General features: G+C 41.2%; 1 protein-coding gene across 1 annotated transcript in view; it reads left to right on the top strand.

Annotated features, from left to right (window-relative positions):
• Positions 1–22,999, top strand: part of LOC132397577 (piezo-type mechanosensitive ion channel component 2-like) — a 566,872-nt gene that overhangs the window by 141,283 nt on the left and 402,590 nt on the right. Inside the window, exon 2 of the mRNA XM_059976392.1 lies at positions 4,464–4,559. Coding sequence (XP_059832375.1) covers positions 4,464–4,559 — 96 coding nt within the window. The remainder of the gene's footprint in view (positions 1–4,463; positions 4,560–22,999) is intronic.

Here is a 22,999-nt window from a genome sequence, read left to right as displayed (position 1 = left end):
CTTGATCATTGCAGGAAGTATTTGAACTAGGTTATTGATGGGGCCTATGCAGTATGAACAAATGGGCACAAATTAGATGAACTAATTCAAGCGTTACACAGGTTGTATCAGGGTCATCACTTGCTTCAATTACTGCAGCATCCTCTGAATTACCAATAGAGTGAATAAAAGCTACAGTTCAACCAAAGGTGAGAAAAAGATGGTAGTGGTGACATGGTTGTGGATTTTTGCCCAAATGAGCTACCACAGAGGTCCATTCTAACTTTAGTTAAGTGAGCAGCTTAATTGTGGAACTATCTAGGATGTTTCTTGTCCCAACCCCAAATCATCATATTTCTATGTCACATGTCTTCCATCTCTTCTTATTTGTCTGATTAACTACATCCTCAGTATTTGATCATTCAAAGCTAAAGAGCAGGGCAACTGGTTAATTATCACCTTGTTGCTTGTGAGATCTTCTGCATAAGTGGCAATCATGCTGCCTAATTTACAATAACCATATAACCATAACAGCACGGAAACAGGCCATCTCAGCCCTTCTAGTCTGTGCCGAATGCTTACTCTCCCCTAGTCCCTCTGACCTGCACTCAGCCCATAACCCTCCATTCCTTTCCTGTCCATATACCTATCCAATTTTTTTTTAAGTGACAATATTGAACCTGCTCTTCCTCTTCTACTGGAAGCTCGTTCCACACAGCTACCACTCTGTGAGTAAAGAAGTTCCCCCTCATGTTACCACTAAACTTTTGCCCCTTAACTCTCAACTCATGTCCACTTGTTTGAATCTCCCCTTCTCTCAATGGAAAAAGCCTATCCACGTCAACTCTATCTATCCCCCTCATAATTTTAAATACCTCTATCAAGTCCCCCCTCAACCTTCTACGCTCCAAAGAATAAAGACCTAACTTGTTCAACCTTTCTCTGTAACTTAGGTACTGAAACCCAGGTAAGATTCTAGTAAACCTCCTCTGTACTCTATATTGTTGACATTTTTCCTATAATTCGGTGACCAGAACTGTACACAATACTCCAAATTTGGCCTCACCAATGCCTTGTACAATTTTAACATTACATCCCAACTCCTATACTCAATGCTCTGATTTATAAAGGCCAGCATACGAAAAGCTTTCTTCACCACCCTATCCATATGAGATTCTACCTTCAGGGAACTATACACCAATGGCAATAAAGCTTTTAGAAAACACCAGTTGGATTGCAAATTATCTTGGAAATCCTTTTTTAAAATGAAAAATAAGATGTATGTTTTCAGTCACAGCATTTTCCAAATCTCCTCTTGTCTTCCTTAGACCATAGGACAGTGTAGTTCATTTATTATTTTCCCATGTACTGAAGTACAGTGGAGAACTTTGATTTCTCTAATACCTGCATACACACTTAACATCCAATGTAGTACGAAGCCTGAACAGTCTCGGCCTGAAACGTTGACAGCGCTTCTCCCTATAGATGCTGCCTGGCCTGCTGCATTCTACCAGCATTTTGTGTGTGTTGTTTGGATTTTTTTTAAGGTTGAGTGAAGGAATATTTAAGGGAGAGGTCAGTGGTAGGTTCTTAGAGAGTTGTAAGTGTCTGGAATTCACTGCTGTGGTGATTCTGGAAGCTCATATGTTAGGAACATTTTAGAAACTCTTAGATTGGCACAGGGATGAAAGAAAAATACATGGTTGTGGGCTTTGTAGGACGGAAGAGTTAGATTGATAGGTTAAAAGATCAATTCAACATTGTGGGTTGAAGGACACAGTTCTATAGTCTAAAATGATGTTAGGCAAAATTGGGGAAGAAAATGCCCTAAGAGCATGTGAATCTCCCTGAGACACAGTTAAGAGGATTGAAGGCTCAGAAATCTATATGTAGAAATTGAGTTGTGCCATTATCAATGCCACAGCATTGCGTGTAATGCTGATGTCCAGCTGGGTCCCTTTTTTAAAAAAAAATGAGCAGAGTGCAAGTGTAACATCCATTTTAAACAGTGCAGTGAATCACAACCTATGCTTGCCCAAGTGGGAGCAGTGTCACTGTAACATGACTGCTTTGCTGCACTGCACTTGGAAACAGATCGCCTTCTGTCAAAAGTACATTCCCCTGACAGCCAAGTGTCAGCAGTGCATGGTCTGTAACAGGGGAGAGGATGTTTGCGGTGCTGCAGTCCTGTGCTGCCTCCCCTCAGGGTCAGCAGCTCAGCCAAAGTCAACTGCCTCTTTACGAGATGCCTATAGGATGGCTATTGAAGAGATCTGTGAAAAGCCATCTGAGGAAGAAACGTGAATTGTGAAATGCAAGTGCTGCTTTTGAGAGCCATTTTGGGTTTGATACTAAGGAATTTGGGGATGCATGCTGTATATCTCTGAAGCAATATCTTAGCTGGAGAGAGAAAATGATAAATATGAAAAATCAGAATCGGGTTTATTATCACCAGCATGTGACATGAAATTTGTTAACTTAGCAGCAGCAGTTCAATGCAATACATAATGTAGAAGAGGAAAAAAAATAAAATTAAAATAATAAACAGGTAAATCAATTACAGTACAAGTATACTGAATAGATTAAAAAATGTGCAAAAAACAAATACTGTATATTTTTTTTAAAGTGAGATAGTGTCCAAGCATTCAATGTCCATTTAGGAATTGGATGGCAGAGGGGAAGAAACTGTTCCTGAATCGCTGAGTGTGTGTCTTCAGGCTTCCGTATCTCCTACCTGATGGTAACAGTGAGAAAAGGGCATCCCCTGGGTGCTGGAGGTCCTTAATAATGGACACTACCTTTCTGAGACACCGCTCCCTGAAGATGTCGTAGGTACTTTGTAGGCTAGTGCCCAAGATGGAACTGACTAGATTTACAACCCTCTGCAGCTTCCTTTGGTCCTGTGCTGTACACCAGACAGTGATGCAGCCTGTTGGAATGCTCTCCACTGTACAACTATAGAGGTTTTGAGTGTATTTGTTGACATGCTAAATCTCTTCAGACTCCTAATGAAGTATAGCCACTGTCTTGCCTTCTTTATAGCTACATCGATATGTTGGGCAAACACGAGGAAATTTGCAAATGCTGGAAATTCAAGCAACACACACAAAATGCTGATGGAACGCAGCAGGCCAGGCAGCATCTATAGGGAGAAGCGCTGTTGACGTTTCGGGCTGAGATGTCAACAGCGCTTCTCCCTATAGATGCTGCCTGGCCTGCTGCATTCCACCAGCATTTTGCGTGTGTTGCTCGATATGTTGGGACCAAATTAGATCTTCAGAGATCTTGACACCCAGGAACTTGAAACTGCTCACTCTCTCTATTTCTGATCCCTCTATGAGGATTGATATGTGTTCCTTTGTCTTACCCTTCCTGAAGTCCATAATCAGCCCTTCCGTCTTACTGATGTTGAGTGCCAGGTTGTTGCTGTGGCACTATTCCACTTGTTGGCATATCTGACTCCAGTACGCCCTCCTGTCACCACCTGAGATTCTACCAACAATGGTTGCGTCATCAGCAAATTTATAGATGGTAATTGAGCTATGCCTAGCCACACAGTCATGGTTATATAGAGAGTAGAGCAGTGGGCTAAGCACACACCCCTGAGGTGCACCAGTGTTGATCTTCAGTGAGGGGGAGATGTTATCACCAATCCGCACAGATTGTGGTCTTCTGGTTAGGAAGTCAAGCATCCAATTGCAGAGGGAGGTACAGAGGTCCAGGTTCTGCAACTTCTCAATCAGGATTGTGGGAATGATGGTATTAAATGCTGAGTTATAGTCGCTGAACAGCATTCTGACTTAGGTGTTTGTGTTGTCCAGGTGGTCTAAAGCCATGTGGAGAGCCATTGAGATTGCATTTGACCTGTTGGTGATAGGCAAATTGCAATGGGTCCAAAGAAAGCTATAATTTCTGTTTAGCTCTACTGCAAAAGCATAGGTGAATCAATTTTCTCAGAGTCAGGCCTGCTGTGTGGTCTTGTGCAAGGAGGAATGTCAAATTATTGTTTTTGGTATAAAACCAAATGGTGATAACTTCAGCTTCATCTTGAATAAGTTAAAGTTGACCCAAAAGAACTGTCATTGCAGATGATTCTGTAGTAACTGTGTGTCTTGCATTGAAGAAATATGATATTTCTGATCTCATTAGAGAGTTTAATGGGTTTTGTTTGACGTTGCTTTGCTTTATATATGACTAAGCTTAAAGTGAATACATTTCTTGAACAAATCAGATATTTATGCATCAGTGCCTCAAGGCTTCTTCTCCAGCTTTCCAATTAAAATCCAAATATTAGATTACATTAGTCAGCTGGTTCTATCATTCATTTGATATACAAGGCTGTTACCACAATCTCACTGGTAATAAGTTTCTCTTGAACATTGAGCACATAAATAAAGAGTAAATTGATTTTTTTGGTGGTAAATGTTAATCTGAAGCTAATACACAGAGTTCATAGTAGATAACCATTCTCACTTGCCTTTCAGCATGTTTGTTTCGATACAATGGACTATCATTTGTCTACCTCATCTTCCTCCTCCTTATTCCACTCTTCTCCGAACCTACAAGAAAGACAATGCAAGGTAAGAACATTTGTATCAAGCTGCATGGGTGAAAGCAAAGTGTAATGTATGTGATGTTACCCAATCAAATGTTGTATCTTTCATCCTTTGTTTATGGTTAGTTGGAACATCTAGTACTAAATTTGTGTTATCTGAAAATATTCAATAAAAATTTAAATGTGTATTGCTCTATAAGATGCATTAATTGCAAGTAATAGTAATAGTTGAAGAAATTGCCAAGACCAAATTGGTTATGAATGCTTTGTGTTTATATTTCTTCATTTTATATCAGTAAATTGTAAATTGCTGCCATGAATAACACCTAGCTATCCTGTCCTGTGCAGTTCGTAGCCATTCGTAGTGGAGACAATAAGTATAGCCATTAGTCAGTGTATTCATTAATTGATGAAGTATCAAAGGATATTGCAAGAAGTATCATAGGAAAGGCAGATGACCTCAGGGCATGGATCAACACATGGAATAATGATACTGTAGCTATTAGTGAGACTTGGTTGCAGGACTGGCAGCTTAATATTCCAAGGTTCTGTTGTTTTTGATGCAACAGAGCAGGAAGGATTAAAGGAGGAAGGGTAGTGTTACTAATCAGGGAAAATGTCATGGCAGTGCTGTCAGGACACCAGTCTGGAGAAACCATCTAGTGAGGTCTTATGGGTAGAACTGATGAATAAGAAAGGTATGACCATGTTAATGGGATTACGTTACGGACCATGCAACTGTCCATGCAATTTAGAGAAACACATTTGTAGAGAGATCGCAGACTGTTTGCAAGAACCAAAAGGCTGTTACTGTAGGTGATTTTTAACTTTCTACAAATTGACTGGAACTCCTATACTGTAAAAGAACTAGTTATGATGGAGTTTGTCAGATGTGTCTGTGAAAGTTTCCTTAATCAGTATGTAGAAGTCCCAATGAGAGTGTGTGTGACACTTGATCTGCAGTTAGAGAATGAAACGGGGCAGGTGACAGAAGTTTGTGCAGGGGAGCACTTTCCATCTAGTGATCAAAATGCCGTTAGTTTCAAAGTAAGTATTGAAAAGGATAAGTCTGGTCTGCAAATTGAGACTCCAAGTTGGAGAAAGACCAATTTTGATAGTATCAGATGAATCTGGCAAGTGTGGATTGGGACATGTTGTTTTCTGGCAAAGGTGTACATAGTACGTGGAATGCCTTCAAAAGCGCAATTTTGAGAGTACTGTACAAAGCTTGTATGTGCGTGTTAGAATAAAAATGTGAAGATAACAGGTTCATAGATGTTGTTCCATTGCTTAAGAAAGGCTCTAAGAATAAGCTGTGAAATTGTAGACCCTTGTGCCTAACGTCAGTCATGGGTAAGTTAATGGGAAGCATTTTAAGGGACTGGACATATACGTATTTGGAAAGTCATAAACTGATTGAGGATGGTCAACATGACTTTGTGTGTGGTAGGTTAGGTCAAACCAATCTTGTAGATATTTTTGAGGAAGTTGCTAGGAAAGTTGTTGAAGGCAAAGCAGTAGATGTTATCTACATGGGCCTTTGACAAGGTCACGCAAGAGAGGTTGGTCAAGGAGGTTTAGTGGCTTGGCATTTGGAATGAGGTTGTAAATTGTATTCATGGGAGAAGCCAGAGTGTAGTGGTAGGTGGTTGCCTCACTGACTAGAGGCCTGTGATGAGTGGTATGCCGCAGGTTTGCTGCTGGGTCTTCTGTTCTTTGTCATCTATATTAACGGTCTGATGATAATGCAAAGAACTGGATCAGCAAATTTGGGGTTGACACCAAGACTGGGGGACAGTGGACAGTGAGGAAGGCTAACAAAGTTTGCAGCAGCATCTGGACCAGCTGGAAATGTGGGCTGAAAATGGCAGATGGAATTTAATGCAGAGAGGTGTGAGGTGTTGCACTTTGGGAGGAGAAAGCAGGGTCAGACTTGCCTGGCGAGCTGTGGGACACTGAGAAGGGTGGTCATACAGAGGGATATGGAAATACAGATCTATAATTCAGTGGAAGTGGTGTCACAGGTAGATGGTCATAAAGAAGACATTTGTCCTTCATAAATCAAAGTATTGAGTACAAGAGTTGGGATGTCAAGCTAAACTTGTGTAAGACATTGTTGGAGCCTAATTTGGACTATTTTGTGCAGTTTGGGTCACCTACCTACAGAAAAGATGTCAATAAAATTGGAAGAGTGCAGAGAAAATTCATAAGGATGTTGCTGGGACTTGCGGACCTGAGTTATAAGGAAAGGTTGGATAGGCTAGAACTTAATTCCCTAGAGTGTAACAGAATGAGAGTAGATTTGATAGAGGTATAAAAAATTGAGGGGTGTGGATAGGATAAATGCAAGCAGGCTTTTTGCACTGAAGTTAGGTGAAACTAGAACTGGTGGTCATGGGCTGAAAGTGAAAATTGAAATGTTTAAGGGGAACATAAGGATGAACTACTTCACCCAGAAGGTGGTGAGAGTGTGGAATGAGCTGACAGCAAAAGTGGTGGATGTGGGATCGATATCAGGATTTAAGAGCAATTTGGATAGGTAGTTGGATGGGAAGGGTGTGGAGGAGTGCAGGTATATGGGACTAGACAGAACAAGTTTGCCATGGACTAGATAGGTCAAGCAGCCTGATTTTGTGCTGTAGTGTTCTATGACTCTGTGAATCCAGTGCTGTCAATAACAGAGGTGCTGCCTCATGGAGCCAGTGGCGCAGGTTCGACCCTGATCTCCTTTGTGAATTTTGTACATTTTCCCGATGACTAAATAAACTTCCTCCAGGTACTCTGTTTTCCTCTCATGTTCCAATGATGTGATGGGTTAGTAAGTTAACTGGCCACTGCAATTTGCCTTTCATGGTGGATGTGTGTAGAATCTGGAGACAACGTGAGTTGATGGGAACAAAACACAATTAGTGTAAAATTAGTCTAATAGGTATTGGCTCCATTGCAGGCAAAGCCCTTCCCACCACTGAGCACATTTACAGGGAGCGCTGCTACAAGAAAGCAGCTTCCATTTCTGAAGGACCCCCAGTATACAGGCCATGCTTCTCCCCAGTAGCATCAGGCAAGAGGCACAGGAACCTTGGATCCTACACAACCAGGATCAAGATAGTTATTACCCTGCGACCATCAGGCTCCTGAACCAGCGGGAATAACTTTGTAGTATCTCAGCTCAACACTGAACTGATTCCATAACTACAGACGGACTTTCAGTACTCTATAGCTCATGTTCTTAGTTTTTTTATTTGAACTTTTTGGCTTTTGTACGTTGTCTGTTTGTCAGTCTTTGTTTATGTATAGTTTTTCACAAACTGTGTTTCATATTTTCCTGCAACTACTTGCAAGCTCAAGGTTGTACATGATGACATATGCATCCTTCTGTAATAAATTTACTTTGACTTTGATGGTCAACAGAGACAGTGGGCTCTTTGTGTGAAATCAAGATTTTAATTACAAAGCAACTGTGTGAGTAGTGTTGAAAGGACAGGTGTGTTGTAGTTGAAAAGATGCTGGTCAAAATCTTGGCCACCACTACACTGAGTTAGTGAAGGGGATGACTGGAACATGCACAGAGGTCGTTACAAAAAAGAATTGGGTAGTTGGGTACCTGTCATTTTGTGTCTAAAGTTTACAGCATTTATTGTACAAAACTCGTGTAACAAACTTAACGTAGCACACAGTTGCAAGCGCCTGGTCAATAAACCTTAGTTGCTCAATTCCCAGCACATAGTTCTTTAGTAATGTTGCTTAATGTTTGGCTGATTTTAGCAGAGCTCCAGGAAACTGCAAATGAGTGAAACAGCATGCTCGGCAGTTCTCAAACCTAAAGTAATCCTTGGTCAAATCACTCGGTTGGGCAACAACAGTTTCTGTATCTTTAACAGTTTTTTTGCACTAATGAACTAAACTCAAGTTAGTGCACGTGCAACTATTAATGTTCTCCAAGGATCTTGTTAAAGTAGGAGTCTATAAACCCCAGGAGAACGTAGGTTCAAACTGCGCCTTTAGGATAATTTGAAATATAACCTTAAGATATTAGAGGCATCTTGTAAGAAGTGGTGAAGTGCTGCTATTATGAGTTTTTCTTGTACATGCATTTATACATATGTTATAGAATGTACCCACAGTCTGTTCAGGAAGCCTGTATAGTTTAAATACTTCATCAATTAAGACGTAACTAATGATATGGTCTCAAGGGATTGGAGCCGTCTATCCCTATCTGAATATTCCTTCTATTAGTGGCATTGCCAATTCTGGCAGTGTTAAAATTAACTAGAAATGGTGAAACTGGTCAGCCCATTTTGGCTGAGACAATAGCCTCAGTCATAGGCTTTTGCTTCTGGTTCATGTCCAACATTGGGAAAGGAAGTGAAAACATTCATTGACAGCTGTTTAGGATCTTAAGTGAACTTAATTTTGGCAGTTGCATTCCAGTTCTCACTTGACTTAAATCCACATTGCAACACTGCTTAAATTCATCACTTAATGCTGCACTTCATAACGGCCAGCTCTGTCAGGATACAGAAAGCACATAATTGCCGGTAAACACACAGTTAATTTGCCAAGAAGTGTTGTGCTTAACGAGGAACTCTGAATTTAAAAAAAAGAGTGGGAATGGCACATTGAAACTTGAGACATGGAGTAGAATTCTGCTTTTATCAGGTGTCCCGACTCTGTAGGAGATTGAGTCAGTATTTTTATGAGATTGAAGTGAAGGCTATGGTAAGGGGATGATCTAAAGAATCAGCTGCTGTGCTAGAAATTAACCACAAAGTGTTGCTTACTAACAGAGAGAAAATATTTTTTGATCATTTAAGGTCAGCGGCCACAAGCATAACAGATTCAGGAAAACCAGTTCAGTGTCATAGCCCGACTGGTAGTACTTTTCTGTGAAATTGTGGCCCGGAGTGAGAGAATTAATACTATAAACACAAATATCGTAAAAGGTGTGAAAAAAGTTTGAAGCAATTCCTATCTGTTTAGAATGGGTTGGATTTGGTAAACTCTTCATCCATCTAGATTTGGTGAGAATCTAATCATGTGAACTCTTAAAGCTTCAGAGACATTTAATCATTATATGTCACTGCATAGTTCTAACACAGGCATCTGTTATTAATTTTAGTTGGTGGTTTTATGAAAACATTTTTTATATATTTGGAGGTTATTTTTCTTCATATAGAACTTTAAAATGCCTCTTTCACCTCAAATCCAACTGCACTTTATTCTGAAATATTAGTTGCATGACTTGTATTTCTCTTGACCTGTTCTGTATTCATGTATTTTTGTTCCCAAATTTTCTAAATAAATCTGGAAACTGGATTCACTAGAAATTGAGAGCACTTTACAGAAATGAACAATTGTTTCTATTGAACTAGGTGTTAAATAAATATAGTTCATGAAAATTTTCAGGATGGCAAAGGCAGGGGAAAGCTAATAGAGGGTGCATGGTAATTAAGGAAATCACTTCTGAAATGATTGAATCTAATTAAGCAGTACTAATCCCTAACACAAAACAACAGATTAACTCTTCTGGGTGGCAATTGTCTTTGAAACTTGGACATCTGATATCTATGAAAATTCAGTGCCCTTCTCATCAGCAGTGGTACACAAGTACTATAGACAAGGTGACAAATTTCGATAAAAGCCCTTGTGGAAATGTAGTGAAATACATAGCTCAGTGTACATAGATCCAGTGTTGGTGCCTAAGAATTAATTTCTAGGTTTGCTGGGATCAGCTCCACATCTATGCACCATGTGGTGTCTATGTGCCGTATTTGGTTTCTTCATCCTCTTTGAGGATCCGTCAAGGTCAAAGTCGTTTATTATCATAATTGCACAACATTCTGGAGGGTCTCAGCTAGTCACGCTTCTTCTACGGAGGAGAATAAAGAGTTGACATTTCAGGCTGTGACCCTTCATTATGACTGGGAAGGAAGGAGGAAGAACCAGAATAAGAAGGTGTGAGGAGGAGGAGGAGTACAGACTGGCACGTGATTGGTGGGAGGAGGAGTACAGTCTGGCACGTGATTGGTGAGATCAGGTGGGAGGAGGAGTACAGACTGGCACGTGATTGGTGAGATCAGGTGGGAGGAGGAGTACAGACTGGCACGTGATTGGTGAGATCAGGTGGGAGGAGGAGTACAGACTGGCACGTGATAGGTGAGAGCAGGTGGGAAGGAAGGTAGCAAGCAGGGATGATGTAAAAAGCTGGGGGGGGGGATTGGTGTAAGCAATGAAGAGCTAGCGAGGAAGGAATCTGATTGGGGAAGACAGTGGACCATGGAAGAAAAAGGAGGAGGGGATCCAGAAGGAGGTGATGGACAAATGAGGAGAAGAGAAGGTTTAAGAGAATAACCAGAATAGGGAATGGAAAGAGATAGAAGGGGGAAGGGGGGAAAGATTACTGGAAGTTGAAGAAAACAACATTTATGCCATCATGCTGGAGGTATAAAAGATGTCTACTGAGGTGCTGGAAGTAATTTAGCACAAAGGGGGTGGGCTGACAGATTATCCCAAATTACCTTTGACAGCCAGATGCTAAAGTAACCAGGTACATTAACTTTAATAGCTAGGAGTTTATAACACTAATATATTCAGATTACTATCAAAGAAGAACTCACCAATGATGGATTTCTTTCTTGAAATGTAGTAAACCATGATGGATGTTTTTAGATATTTGGCAGCAGTTTGCTTAAAATCGCATGATAAATCTCTTTAGTCTAAACAGCACCTTATCATATGTACCGAATATCAACTGTTAAACATTTCTGCACAGCTATGTTTGACTTTGTGTTTATTTTTTTTTTGCTTTCACCTTTCTAAACTTCCTCTACATTTTTATCCTTATCTCCTCTCCAAGTTATATTTAGCCACATAACTAAACTTACTCTTAACAAAATAATCCCACAACTCTGCACTTGAGGCAGAATTAAAACTTATGTGGAAGTCTGTTCCATAAATTAGACAATATCATTTGTGGAAAATTGTGTTCTCCTGTGCTTGGAGAACTTTAAAATTTGTAATGAAAAGCTTGCTGCTCTTGTTATTACTTTCCAAATTGGTGCATAGTTGAATATATTGGAGTGTGGTTATGGATACATTTTTGGTACCAATGAAGACAATAGACAATAGGTGCAGGAATAGTCCATTCGGTCCTTCGAGCCAGCAACGCCATTCACTGTGATCGTGGCTGATCATCCACAATCAGTACCCCGTTCCTGCCTTCTCCCCATATCCCTTGACCCCACTAACTTTAAGGCTCCATCTAACTCTTATTTGAAAGCATCTAGAGAATTGGCCTCTACTGCCTTCTGAGGCCGAGCATTCCACAGATCCACAACTCTCTGGGTGAAAACAACCTGACTTATCTTATTGGGAATTGTGCATCTGATTTCAAGATAAATACCCATCGATGTTCTGAAAGAAAATGGTAAGTTTAACTTCAATCCCACTTCAGTACCTTTGGTTGTCTTTTACCCTGAACCTGTGCCCTCTAGTTCTAGGCACCTGTGCATGGGGGGAGTTTCCAGTGCTTTGCCCTGCCTCTGCAAGTGACCTCTGTGTTATGCAAGGTTTCTATTCCTGAGATCTGTCCATGACCTGAATTTAATATGGGTCAAAAATGAACAATTACCCCAAACATCATAATGTGAAATCATTAGCCTTGATAGCCCTTGGGCACCAATTTGTAAAGTGTAGGACCTTTGGGGAAGGTCAGTGTAGCTGATGGGAGTTATTACTGGCAACTGAACTGTGATAGGTCTTTGTCTGGGTGCAGACCAAGTGGAGTGATGAGAGGAGCTGATCTAGTTAGTGAGAAAACTATCAGCAGCTTAATGAAAGAAAATGTGTGTGGTGGCTCAGAATTTGTAATGTCCGATCTTATCTGAAGCAGAGTTTGCAGTAAGCATTGGCTTTTTCTAAAGGTCATCTCTGCATTTTTCCTTGGAGAAGAAATTTGAGGTGCATACCAGAGGGCAGAGTCTGGGAGGATTTATGTAAAATTGCACTTTCCTCTAGTTGGGTCCTCTTTATCCAGGGACCCTGGTTACTGCATTCATTTGAAAACTTACATCAGATTCCCCCTCAGCCTCCTCCAACTGAAGAAAACTAACTGACAGACTCCCTCTCAGGTAACACCCTGGGAGGGAGCCAGCATACAACGCAACCAAAGGTGATGTCCTTCAGACAGTTCACGAAGCTACTTCCTTTACTACTACTTTAAAATATTCTACTACTAAGCTTGGGACCTGTGATTTACATTTTGATAATCAGTCTTTGGGCCAATTGAACGAACTGGCATTTTGTTGTCTTGAAGAAAGTTTGAGTGGTGTGCATGGTCTGGACACCAAGAAGCCTGGAGACAAAGGCTTGAGCCCATGATTGACTCCAGTTCTTGCCAATCTCACCAATTAAAGTGTCAAGCAAATTTGAAATCAACAATGAAGAGAGCAGAAGGCGAGTGAGTGTTCAGTGCCATTTGACCTACATGTGCGTGTCTCTCTCGCTCTCTCTCTCTCGCTATCACACTCTCTCCCTCTCTCTCCCTCTCCCCCTCTCTCCCCTTCTTCCCCCCCCCCCCCAATCTGGAGGAAGGTGCTTACATTTGACTGGTCTCTCTCTCCCTCTCACTCAGTGGCTGCCGGAGAATGGTGCTGGGATCTAGGGCAAGGTTTAATCAAAGCAGTTTGTGGATTGCACTCTGCAGTTCATGTTACATATGCTTCTGGCTTCTAGTTACTCCTTTTTGTTATTGCTATTTTGTGGAACTTTGATCAGGGCAGACTGGCTTTGCGGCTGCAGTCAAAGAACAATGTAGCACTAAGTTGAACTGAATTAAACAGACCATTCTAGAGTGTTTCAGTGATTCTGTGGTTTGATGTTTTGAATTCTGTTTTTTTTCCCTCATTATTGATGTTTGCACGATTTGTTTTTTTTGCGTGTTGGGTGTATAATGATTTCTTTGCTCAGGTTCCATGGCGTTTCTTTGTTTTGTCACTGCCTGTGGAAAGATGAATCTCAGGGCTGTAAAGAGCACACATATTTTGATAATAAATGTACTGTAATCATTGACCTCCTGAATGCTAGAGCACAGCGTGCGAAGAAGAACAGATGTGGGGAGTTGCTGAAGGCCCTACTCCTGTGTAAACAAAATAGTTTGAAGATACTGGAATCCAGAGCAACAGTCTGCTGAAGGAACTCAGAAGATTATGTAGGATCTGTTGGGGGAGTGGAGGGGAAAGGAAATACGAATGTTTTAGGATGAACTATCTATCTCCACTTTATATTGGTCGCCTCGCTTCTCCACTCAGTCCTGCACACTGTTTCAACCTGAAATGTTGATGATTCCTCTCTTCCTATAGATACTAGTTCTCCAGCAGACTGATTGTTGGCCTCCTCCCATTCATTCCTTGTAATGCCATAGAAGAAACAGGATTTTGAGTTGATCTGGAAACATCCCATTTCCCATACAGACAAAAACTTACTGGAAAAGTTTGAATGTAGATTATTACCAGAAATGGAAAATACCATGTTTCAATAAGATATTTAGGAAGATCTCATTATTTCCACCAGAGTTTAAATAGTTCAGTTCATGACCTTACTGGACATTTTGAATGGGCTAGATTGAGCTATCTGCCCAGGATGATCATGTTTTTCCTGTGCTTCCATTGTGTACAGATGCAGGGGCCTTGCTGTATCTCAGACCTCAGTCATAAGGTCCAGATACCTCAGGCTTAGTTGGTGCTGTGAGAAGTTCCAGCCTCAAAACTCCCCTGATGTTCTTTACAACCAGCAGTATGGAGGGGAAATATGCAGTTTGTGAGAATGATCTTTGATGGCAGAGACATTTAAAAACTAATGAATAATTTAAAAAATAAGAATATTATAAAATATAAGTAGACACATAAATAAAATATTAAACAAAATACATCTTCCAGCATCTCTGTAGTTTATTCTCCATTAAACAGGTTCATCGACTTACCTTCGTTTCTTTTTGTGATTGACCTGCACTGAATGGCTTATTCACAGCCACTTGACCTGCCAATATGTCTTTGGGTTGTGGAAAGTAACTCCAGCACTCTAGGTTGAAGTCCAGGCAGCAACAGGGAGAACATGCAAACTCCACGTAGACAGCACAAGCAGTGAGGATTGAACATGGGTCACTGGGGCTGTAGGCTAATGGTGCTTGTGGCTGCACCACTGCGCCACCCATTGTGTTGGCATAAATTCAAGAACTAATGAGCCTTTTGTGGATGCTGTAAAAATACAGTGAACCAAATAATTTTATACAATCCTTTGTTCAGATTGTAGACTATAATTTCTCAGCTTTAATAAGTTACAGCATTTGTTATTTCCAAACAGCTAATGTGTAAAGATATTGGGCAATTATAGGTTTGGAATTTTGGGGTACAGGATACTCCTCTTGGGACCTGTAAAATGCATTCCTGAACACCTGGGTGACAGGATTAATGTAACACAGGGAAGCCTTGTAGCTTAAATAACAGGACAGAGCTAAAAGTATGCTTTTTCATACTGGAAAGTCAGAATGTTTGAATGTGCCTGTGTTGAATGAAACTGAGACACAAGAGACTACAGATTTTTTTCTTTCTTTCTCTCATCTGCCAGCGGAGGAAAGGCCTCTCATGTATATCCCTTTATCTGTCACTTTCTCGAGACCCTCATTCCTATATCTTTCTCCTCCCCAGCTAATCTCTCTGCCAAATGCCCACACACTCCACCCACTGGATACCCTCTTCCCTCTTCCCAATATTACCTCCCTCATTTGTTCCCCTTCATACTGCTTTCTCACCACATCCCATAGCCTGCAGCCCTTTGTGACAAGACATTCTGCTTACCTCTGTGCTTGTATGAGGAGATCTGGTGGTTAGATATCTACCCATAGTTGCAAAGGGTTAAACAAATTACTTTTGCAGAAGTCAGTGTTGAACCCAACTGACATAACTACATAAGCCTCAATCCCTCCGACCATCCAGTCCAACAATCCGACCCATTATTGACCAAGGGGATTAATGGGCAGTGCAGTAGTGTAGATGTAGCACAACACAGTGCCTTTTGTAAGACTGGACTTTGATTTCCATCGCTGTTTGTTCACTTTGTGACTACGTGGGTTTCCAGTGAGTGCTCCAGTTTCCTCCCATATCCCAACAGCGTACAGATTAGGGTTAGTAAGTTGTGGGCATGCTCTGTTTCCCATCTTACAATGTCATCTATCTTTTCCTGATGGTTCAACCTTGCCTCAAAAATATACCCTCTCAGCTCTGCTTTCATTCCAGTAAATCCCTTGCACTTCCTCCTGATGTAATTCCGAGACTGCAACTGTGAACTGAAACGCAAGTATGGCCTAAACAAGTTCAATGCAGGTTCAGCATGATTCCTCTGTATTTCAGTCCTGTCCCTTTGGAAGTGAATCACTGTGGTCAATGGCCTAATTTATCATTGATCTTTGTATGATTTGCTCCAAATCCCTTTGCTTCTAGACCCTATTCAAATGCTTATCCAAAAATTGCAAGGTTACCCAAGTCAAGCTTTGTAATGTGCCACTTGCACTCCTGCATCCATGGGTGGGAAATTCAGTGGAAAGTTTAAAATAAGACAGTAAGGACTGAATAGGGGAAATGGCATTTGAATATCCTCTTAATTAACCAGAGCTAAGTTGAGCAGAGGAAGAGAGTTTGCATATGATAAGAAAGGGAATAGTCAGGGACATATTCTGTAGAGTTTAGAAGAGTTAGAGAAATCCTCATCAAAATTCTTAGAGTTTCACAGGTTGGATGCAGGGAAGGTGTTTGCCGTGACTGAACAGCTAAAGGACACGGTGTCAGAATTGGGGTAGGCAAGAGATTTTTCACTCGGTGATGAATCTTTTGAATCTCTATTCTGATGGTTGTCAAGACTTAGTTGTGATGATTTTTCAAAATAGGAATCATGGCTGCAGAAATAGTACCAATTTACCGGTATCTGCAAGAGCAGGTCAGAGGGTAGCAATCTTACAGTAAATAATTCATCCCCTGACTCCTAAAGCCTGTCCATCACCTACAGGCCTCAGGTCAAGAGTGGGATGAAATACTCTTCATGTGCTTGGATGATTGCAGCTTTGACAACATCCAAAAAGTTTACACCCTAAGATAGTTAGTTTAATTTGGCACCATGTGGACATTGTGGACCCAAAGGCCTGCTCCTGCTCTGTATCTACATCACCTTACTAGCTTGGTAGGCACCTCATCCACAACCATTCCCTCGCTCCACCAGCAGCAGGTAGTGCACTGCAGCAACTCACCCAGACAGCACCTTCCGAGCCCACAACCTTTTCCAGCCAGGAGCACAAGGATAGCAAAAGGTTGGAAACATCAATCCCTGCAAGTTGCTCTCCAAGCCACGTCCAATTCTGACTTGGAAATGTATCAATATTCCTTCACCGTCAGCAAGTCAAAATACTAGAACTCTTCCCAATTGCATTGTTAAACCACACTTCGAAGACAACAGTGGTTCAGGAAGGCAGCTCACCACCACCTTCCTGCTGATGGGATGGGTCCTTGAATAAGTAAAAGTGCTGGAAAGTGATACTGAAGCTATAATCTTAATGAAATGCAGGCTGGTGAATGGCAGGATGGCTTACTCCTATTATTTCAAATGTCATTAGAACAAGAGATGGATATGATTTGAGGCACTTTAAAGTACAGAAATCATTTTCAACCCCCATTTCACCACCTTCCCCTTCTCTTTGCCTTCCTGGTGCCTCAGTTCAAGTTCCAAAATGCAGATGACAAGGCTGATAAAGTAAGTTGAATATTGAAAGCGCCCAAGGATCAGTGATGGCTTGAGATGCTGGAGTGGTGTCAATGGTAGTCCCATTAGCCTGCTTGCCAAAGCTACAATCACAAAGCCACTAGGTTGAGGTTCTGGAGAGAAGAGAGGTTTGGGGAGGAACTAGGGTGAGGATAATGGTAGCTTGAGGATCCTTTATTATTGCGAATAAGGAGGAGGTATAGGGGCCTGAAGATGTGCACACAATGTTTCAGAAACAGTTTCTTCCCCTCTGCCATCAGGTTTCCTAATAGTCTGTGAGCATTACCTAATTTTTTTTTTCTTTTGTGCTATTTAGTTTATTTCTCATTGTAACTTACAGTAATTTTTTAACGTCTTGCACTATAGAGCAACAAATTTCATGACATATGTCAGTGATGATAAACCTGATTGTGAGAACTGGAAACTGTGGTACAAAGAGTGGGAGCTGGCACTTTGTACAGGAGTCTGCCAATGAAACACACCTGCCAATTTAGCTGTGAACTATATTTTGTTTGCATAACTTGAGCATTAGTAATGCTAGAACTGGAGAAATAATTGACATGTAAGTGTTTGATGAAACAAACACAAGTTCACATTGAAAAGCTTTATTAATTCCATCCCTCAAAAATGCACAGAATCCATCGTGTGTATTTAATAAATATCTTATTATTACTAACAAAAGACATTCTGCAGATATTGGAAATCCAAATCATCACACAAGATGCTGGAGGAACTCAGCAGTTCAGACAGCATCCATGGGGGGTGGGGGGGGGAAACAAACAGTTGATATTTTGAGCCAAAACCACCTTCAGGATTGGCAGGAAGGGAAAAGATACCAGAATAAAATAGTGGGGGGAGGGGTGGGGGTAGGGGAAGGTGGTGGGTGGGAAAGGTAAATGGCTGGAGAGAAAATCTGATGGGACTGGACCTTAGAAGTGGGGGCGGTGGTGGCAACAGGGGAGGTAATAGACAGTTGAGAAGAAGTAAGAGGCCAGAGTGGGTAATAGAAGAAGAGAGGAGGGGGGAGTACTTTTTTTTTTATTGGAGGGAGAATCCAGTATTCATCCCATCTGGTTGGATGCTACCCAGACAGAATATAAACTGTTGCTTCTCCACCATAAGGTAGTGTCATCGTGGCACAAGAGGAGTCCATGGGCTGACATGTCAGAAGAGGAATAGGAATTGGAATCAAAAAGTTTGGCCACCGGGAAGTTCCACTTTTGGCAGAAAGAGTGGAGGAGCTCAACGAAGGGTCCCTCAATTTATGACGGGTCTCACCAATGTAGAGCAAGCCACATCTGGAGCACTGGATGCAATAGATGACCCCATCAGGTTCTCAGATGAAGTGTTGCCTCACCTGGAAGGATTGTTTGGGTGAGAGCCTGAATGGAGGTGAATGGACAGGTGTAGCACTTTGGCTGCTTGTAGAGATAAGTGGCAGGAGGGAAGTTAGTGGGGGGGGGGGGCGGATGGACAAGGAGATCATGGAGGGGCAACCAATAGAAAATGGAGAATGGGGGGGGTTGGAGGTTAAAGATGTGTTTGGTGGTAGGATCCCTTTGGTGGCGAATGATGTGTTGAATGTGGAGATTCATGGGGTGTTAGGTGAGGAACTCTGTCATGATAAAGGCAGAGAGAAGATAAGGTGAGCGGATGTCCAGGAAATGGAGGAGATGTAGGTGAGGGCAGCGCCAATAGTGGTGGGAGGGAAACCCTGTCCTTTGAAGGAGGAGGAAATCACTGATGTCTTGAGAAAAGAAAGCCTCATCCTGGGATCAGATACGGCAGAAATGAAGGAACTGAGAGAACAAAGTAGCATTTTTACAGGAGGCATGGTGGAAGAGGTATATTGAAGATAACTGTAGGAATCAGTATGTTTATAAAATGCGGACAACTGGTCCCCACAGATGGAGACAGAGAGATTGAGAAAGGAGAGGGAGATGTCAGAACTGGACCAAGTGAATTTAAGGCCATGATGCAAGTTGGAGGCAACGTTGATGAAATTGTCAATAGAAATGAGCAACAGCATACTGAACCAAAATTAATCCTGAGATCTGAACCCCTGAGTAGTCCCAAAGCCTCAGTATCAGTCCTTCATATTAGCGTGCAGGGAGCACAGTAGCCAGTGGCAGTCTTCGTAGCCACAGCGCCATGGAGAGAGGAGTGAACATTGCGGGAGAGCGAGTGGAATTGGCTCGTGCCTCTGATCACAATGCCCTGTCTTTTCGTATATCATTTAAATTGTCCAACTAGCACTAAGACCCAGGCACTGCTGCAGCAAAAGGCTCCAGGCCTAGAACAAGCCACCCAGTGACTCAGTCCTGGCCTAGATTTCATCGCCTAGCCCGAGCCACTCTTGATTTCTGCAAATCAGCTCAGTGCCCTGAGAAATCCAGACTCGCATCCGAGCCAGTTGTATGGGCATTGGAACATCTCTTCCTTGACATCTCTCTGAATGACTCACTCCATTTGCACTGATTCTCCAATATACCAGCATAGTTACGTGTGTGTAATTGGGCAACATAGGCTTATTAGGCCAGAAGGGCTTATTAAACATCCTTTTTTCAGAAACTTTTAAAGTTTAAACTTTTAAAGGCAAGACAATTATGTTATTTGAAAAAGAAAGTATGGTTTGAAGCTTTCTGTTGATCCAATGTGAAAACCTTTGACTCTAAGTATTTCAGGTCTTCCATCAAAATTACAGAAGAATCCTCTAATGTACTGCAAACAGAAGAGAGCATATCAGTGAGAATAGGAATAATATTAATAATTATATTAAAACATTTGGGATAACTCAAAAGTTTCAGCAGCATTATAGGTAGGCTATAATGGTTTGTCACAACAGTTAGTACATAACCAGACAAAAGAAATATTTTAATAACAGTCACGATTCCAAATGGTTAACTTTTTGTGCTGTGGTATGAACAAGAGGAGGAACATTGGAATAAACTTTCAGGGGAAAAGGAGCACGGCTTGATTGTAGAGACATTTGTGGAGCTCCAATAGCTTCTCATCACTCATCCCCATCACTAGTCTTTGGTTGTCAAAAGCAAAGTGGAGTTGAAATGAGAGACTTTGGACACGTGCTGCATAGCTTGCATTGTTATGGAGTTACATTGGTACTGTGGATAGTTTTAATATTTTTGTATTGTCATCAACTCCACTTCCACACCGTGTCATTGGCTCTTATCTCTGAAATGACCAGTCCAATTTCGCAAATGATGCCTGCAGCAAGTGATAATTGATCAATGTATAATATGATAGATTGCTTCAACTGAAACCTACTACTATTGACACGATAGTTCTTGTTACACAAACTTGTTTAATCATTAATTATTGAGGTGAAAAGTTTATTACTATTATTTCATAAAAGAAATTAAAGTTATGTGCAGTTAAAAATCAGTGAGCCTCTGATCATGTCACTTTGGCTTGAACAGACCAAGACTTCGGTTTCCTTTTTCACTTGTTGCTATCTGTGGGAGAATGGAATAATAAATCTGCAAAATTATTTTACCTTTTTCTTATGAAGGACAAAATGGACCAAGAGATCAATGTTAGTGGCCTCACAAGAGGTGAATTAGGAAAAGATTGAAGAGGGTTGAAGACCAAAGCAAGCGCATATGATCCCAACACTGTGAAAACAGCCAAACATCAATTTTCTGTCATTGAAAAAATTGGGTATAGAATAGTATTGAGGAGGCTATGTTGTGAGGATTGGTGTGGAAAATCAGGAGAAACATTTGGAGGGCAAATAAAAAGTCCCCTACTGATAAGTGAACCTGGGGAACATGGATTTAAATCAATTGGTAGAAGCTTGAGAGCAGACTTATAATTTATAATTGCTTCACAATATGGCAACTGCCCTGTCCAAGACTGCAAAAGATTGCAGAGAATTGTGGTTACAGCCCAGTCATCATGAAAATCAGGTTCTTTCCATCAGTGTAACTGTCTCCATTTCACACTGACTCAGCAAAACAGCCAACATAATCACGGAACCCTCCCATCCCAATTGTGCTCTCTTCTCCGCACTTCCATCATGCAACTGACACAAGAATTTGGGAATGTGTGCCATTGGGTCTAAGGAGAGTTTCATTCCACCACTGTTAGACTCTTGAACAGATCTCCCACACAATGAAGATCAACTCTTAATCACTCAATCTACCCTGACACTGTTTTTGCATTTTATTTGTCTAAGTGCTCAGTATTTTATCTGTAACTGTAACTCAATATTCTGCATTTGTTTTCTTTATCTCTCTTTCATAGGTATGGAAAGATTGAGGTAGGGAATAAAACACCGCAGGATATACAGAGACAATACATGACATGCAAGCAAAGCTTTTCATTGTCGTCAATACGTGTGACAAAAATAAACCATTTAGCAAATAGCCATTTCCCAGGGATTCAGAAATTCAGCCTTTGTTGGAGGAGGGAGTGACTTTGTCATTACGGTGAAAAGGACCTTTCCTATTCCCCACAAGGTGATATTTGGCTTGTTGCAATCATACTAGAGAGAGAAAAGGGTTTGGGAACCAAAACTTAATTTCTGGTTTGAAAGTGGGAGTGTTAGTGTTGCACCCCAGCACCTATGATGGAGCAGCAGAATTGACTATTTGAGCTGATGTTTAGATTTACCTGTTCAGCTGAAAGTCATGGAAACTCTCTCTCTCCACAGATGTTTCCAAACCTGCTGAGCCATATATTTCAATTCTATTTCAGATTTCCTGCATGTTACCTTTGAATGTGCTTTCAGAGTCACCAGGTGCTATGCATTCTCAGGACCTCCATTATTCTCACTTCTTTCTCTCCTCCACATCCCATTTGTAAATTATAAGCCAGAGTAACATTGATTTCCCCTCCTTCCCATTAAACAATTTTGTAAACTAAAGATGAGTATTCCTCAACTTTTAATTAGCTGCCTTTGCAGTATAGATATTTTTTTTCTTGAGTGATGGCATTATTTAAACAACAGCCAACAGGCACTAAGCAAATGGAGCTAGCTTAGGAGACCTTGGTTGGCATGGATCAAGGGGTCAAGGGGCCTGTTTCCATGCTACTCTTAAACCCATTAGAAAGAGGCATAAATTTTAAAGCCATTTTGATTGTTTTGCAACCCAATTGGAGTTTGAGGTACATGATTTGCCAAGTTTGCATTGAAGGCATTGTTGGCTAGAAGGACATTAAATAGGATATACACCCCAGAAGCATTAACTGGTCACCCAGTCCCTGCCACCTTTATGTACCTGGTCTAATTCTATCAGCATTGCCTTCCGTTCATTCCCTAGACTCAAGTAATTCTACAGATGCTGAAAATCTTGAGCAGGGCACACAAATGCAGGGGGAACTCAGCAGGTCTTCACACTGACCTCTCAGTCAGGTGTTTGCTAATAGTTTTGCTTGTGAGAGTGGAAATGGACTGCCTCTGATTCCGGCATCTCTCCAGCTGGAATAGAGATGGGCACTGCCACTGCTGGTATTGTGCAGCCAGATCTTTAAATCTAACCTTTGTTCATTCATGAAATATTGTAGTGAAATTCCTAAGGTTATGAAGCAACAAAATTTTACACAGAGCCGTAACAAATTCCAAACCTGTTCTTTAATTGATTTTTACTGAGTGCACCATGATTAGATTCTGGCAAATCACTCGGCTATGAGTCACATAAT

Source organism: Hypanus sabinus, chromosome 1 (genome assembly GCF_030144855.1).
Source record: "Hypanus sabinus isolate sHypSab1 chromosome 1, sHypSab1.hap1, whole genome shotgun sequence".
Taxonomy (NCBI): Eukaryota; Metazoa; Chordata; class Chondrichthyes; order Myliobatiformes; family Dasyatidae; genus Hypanus; species Hypanus sabinus.
The sequence above is the reverse complement of the archived record's forward strand: the minus strand, read 5'-3'. Positions and strand labels throughout refer to the sequence as shown.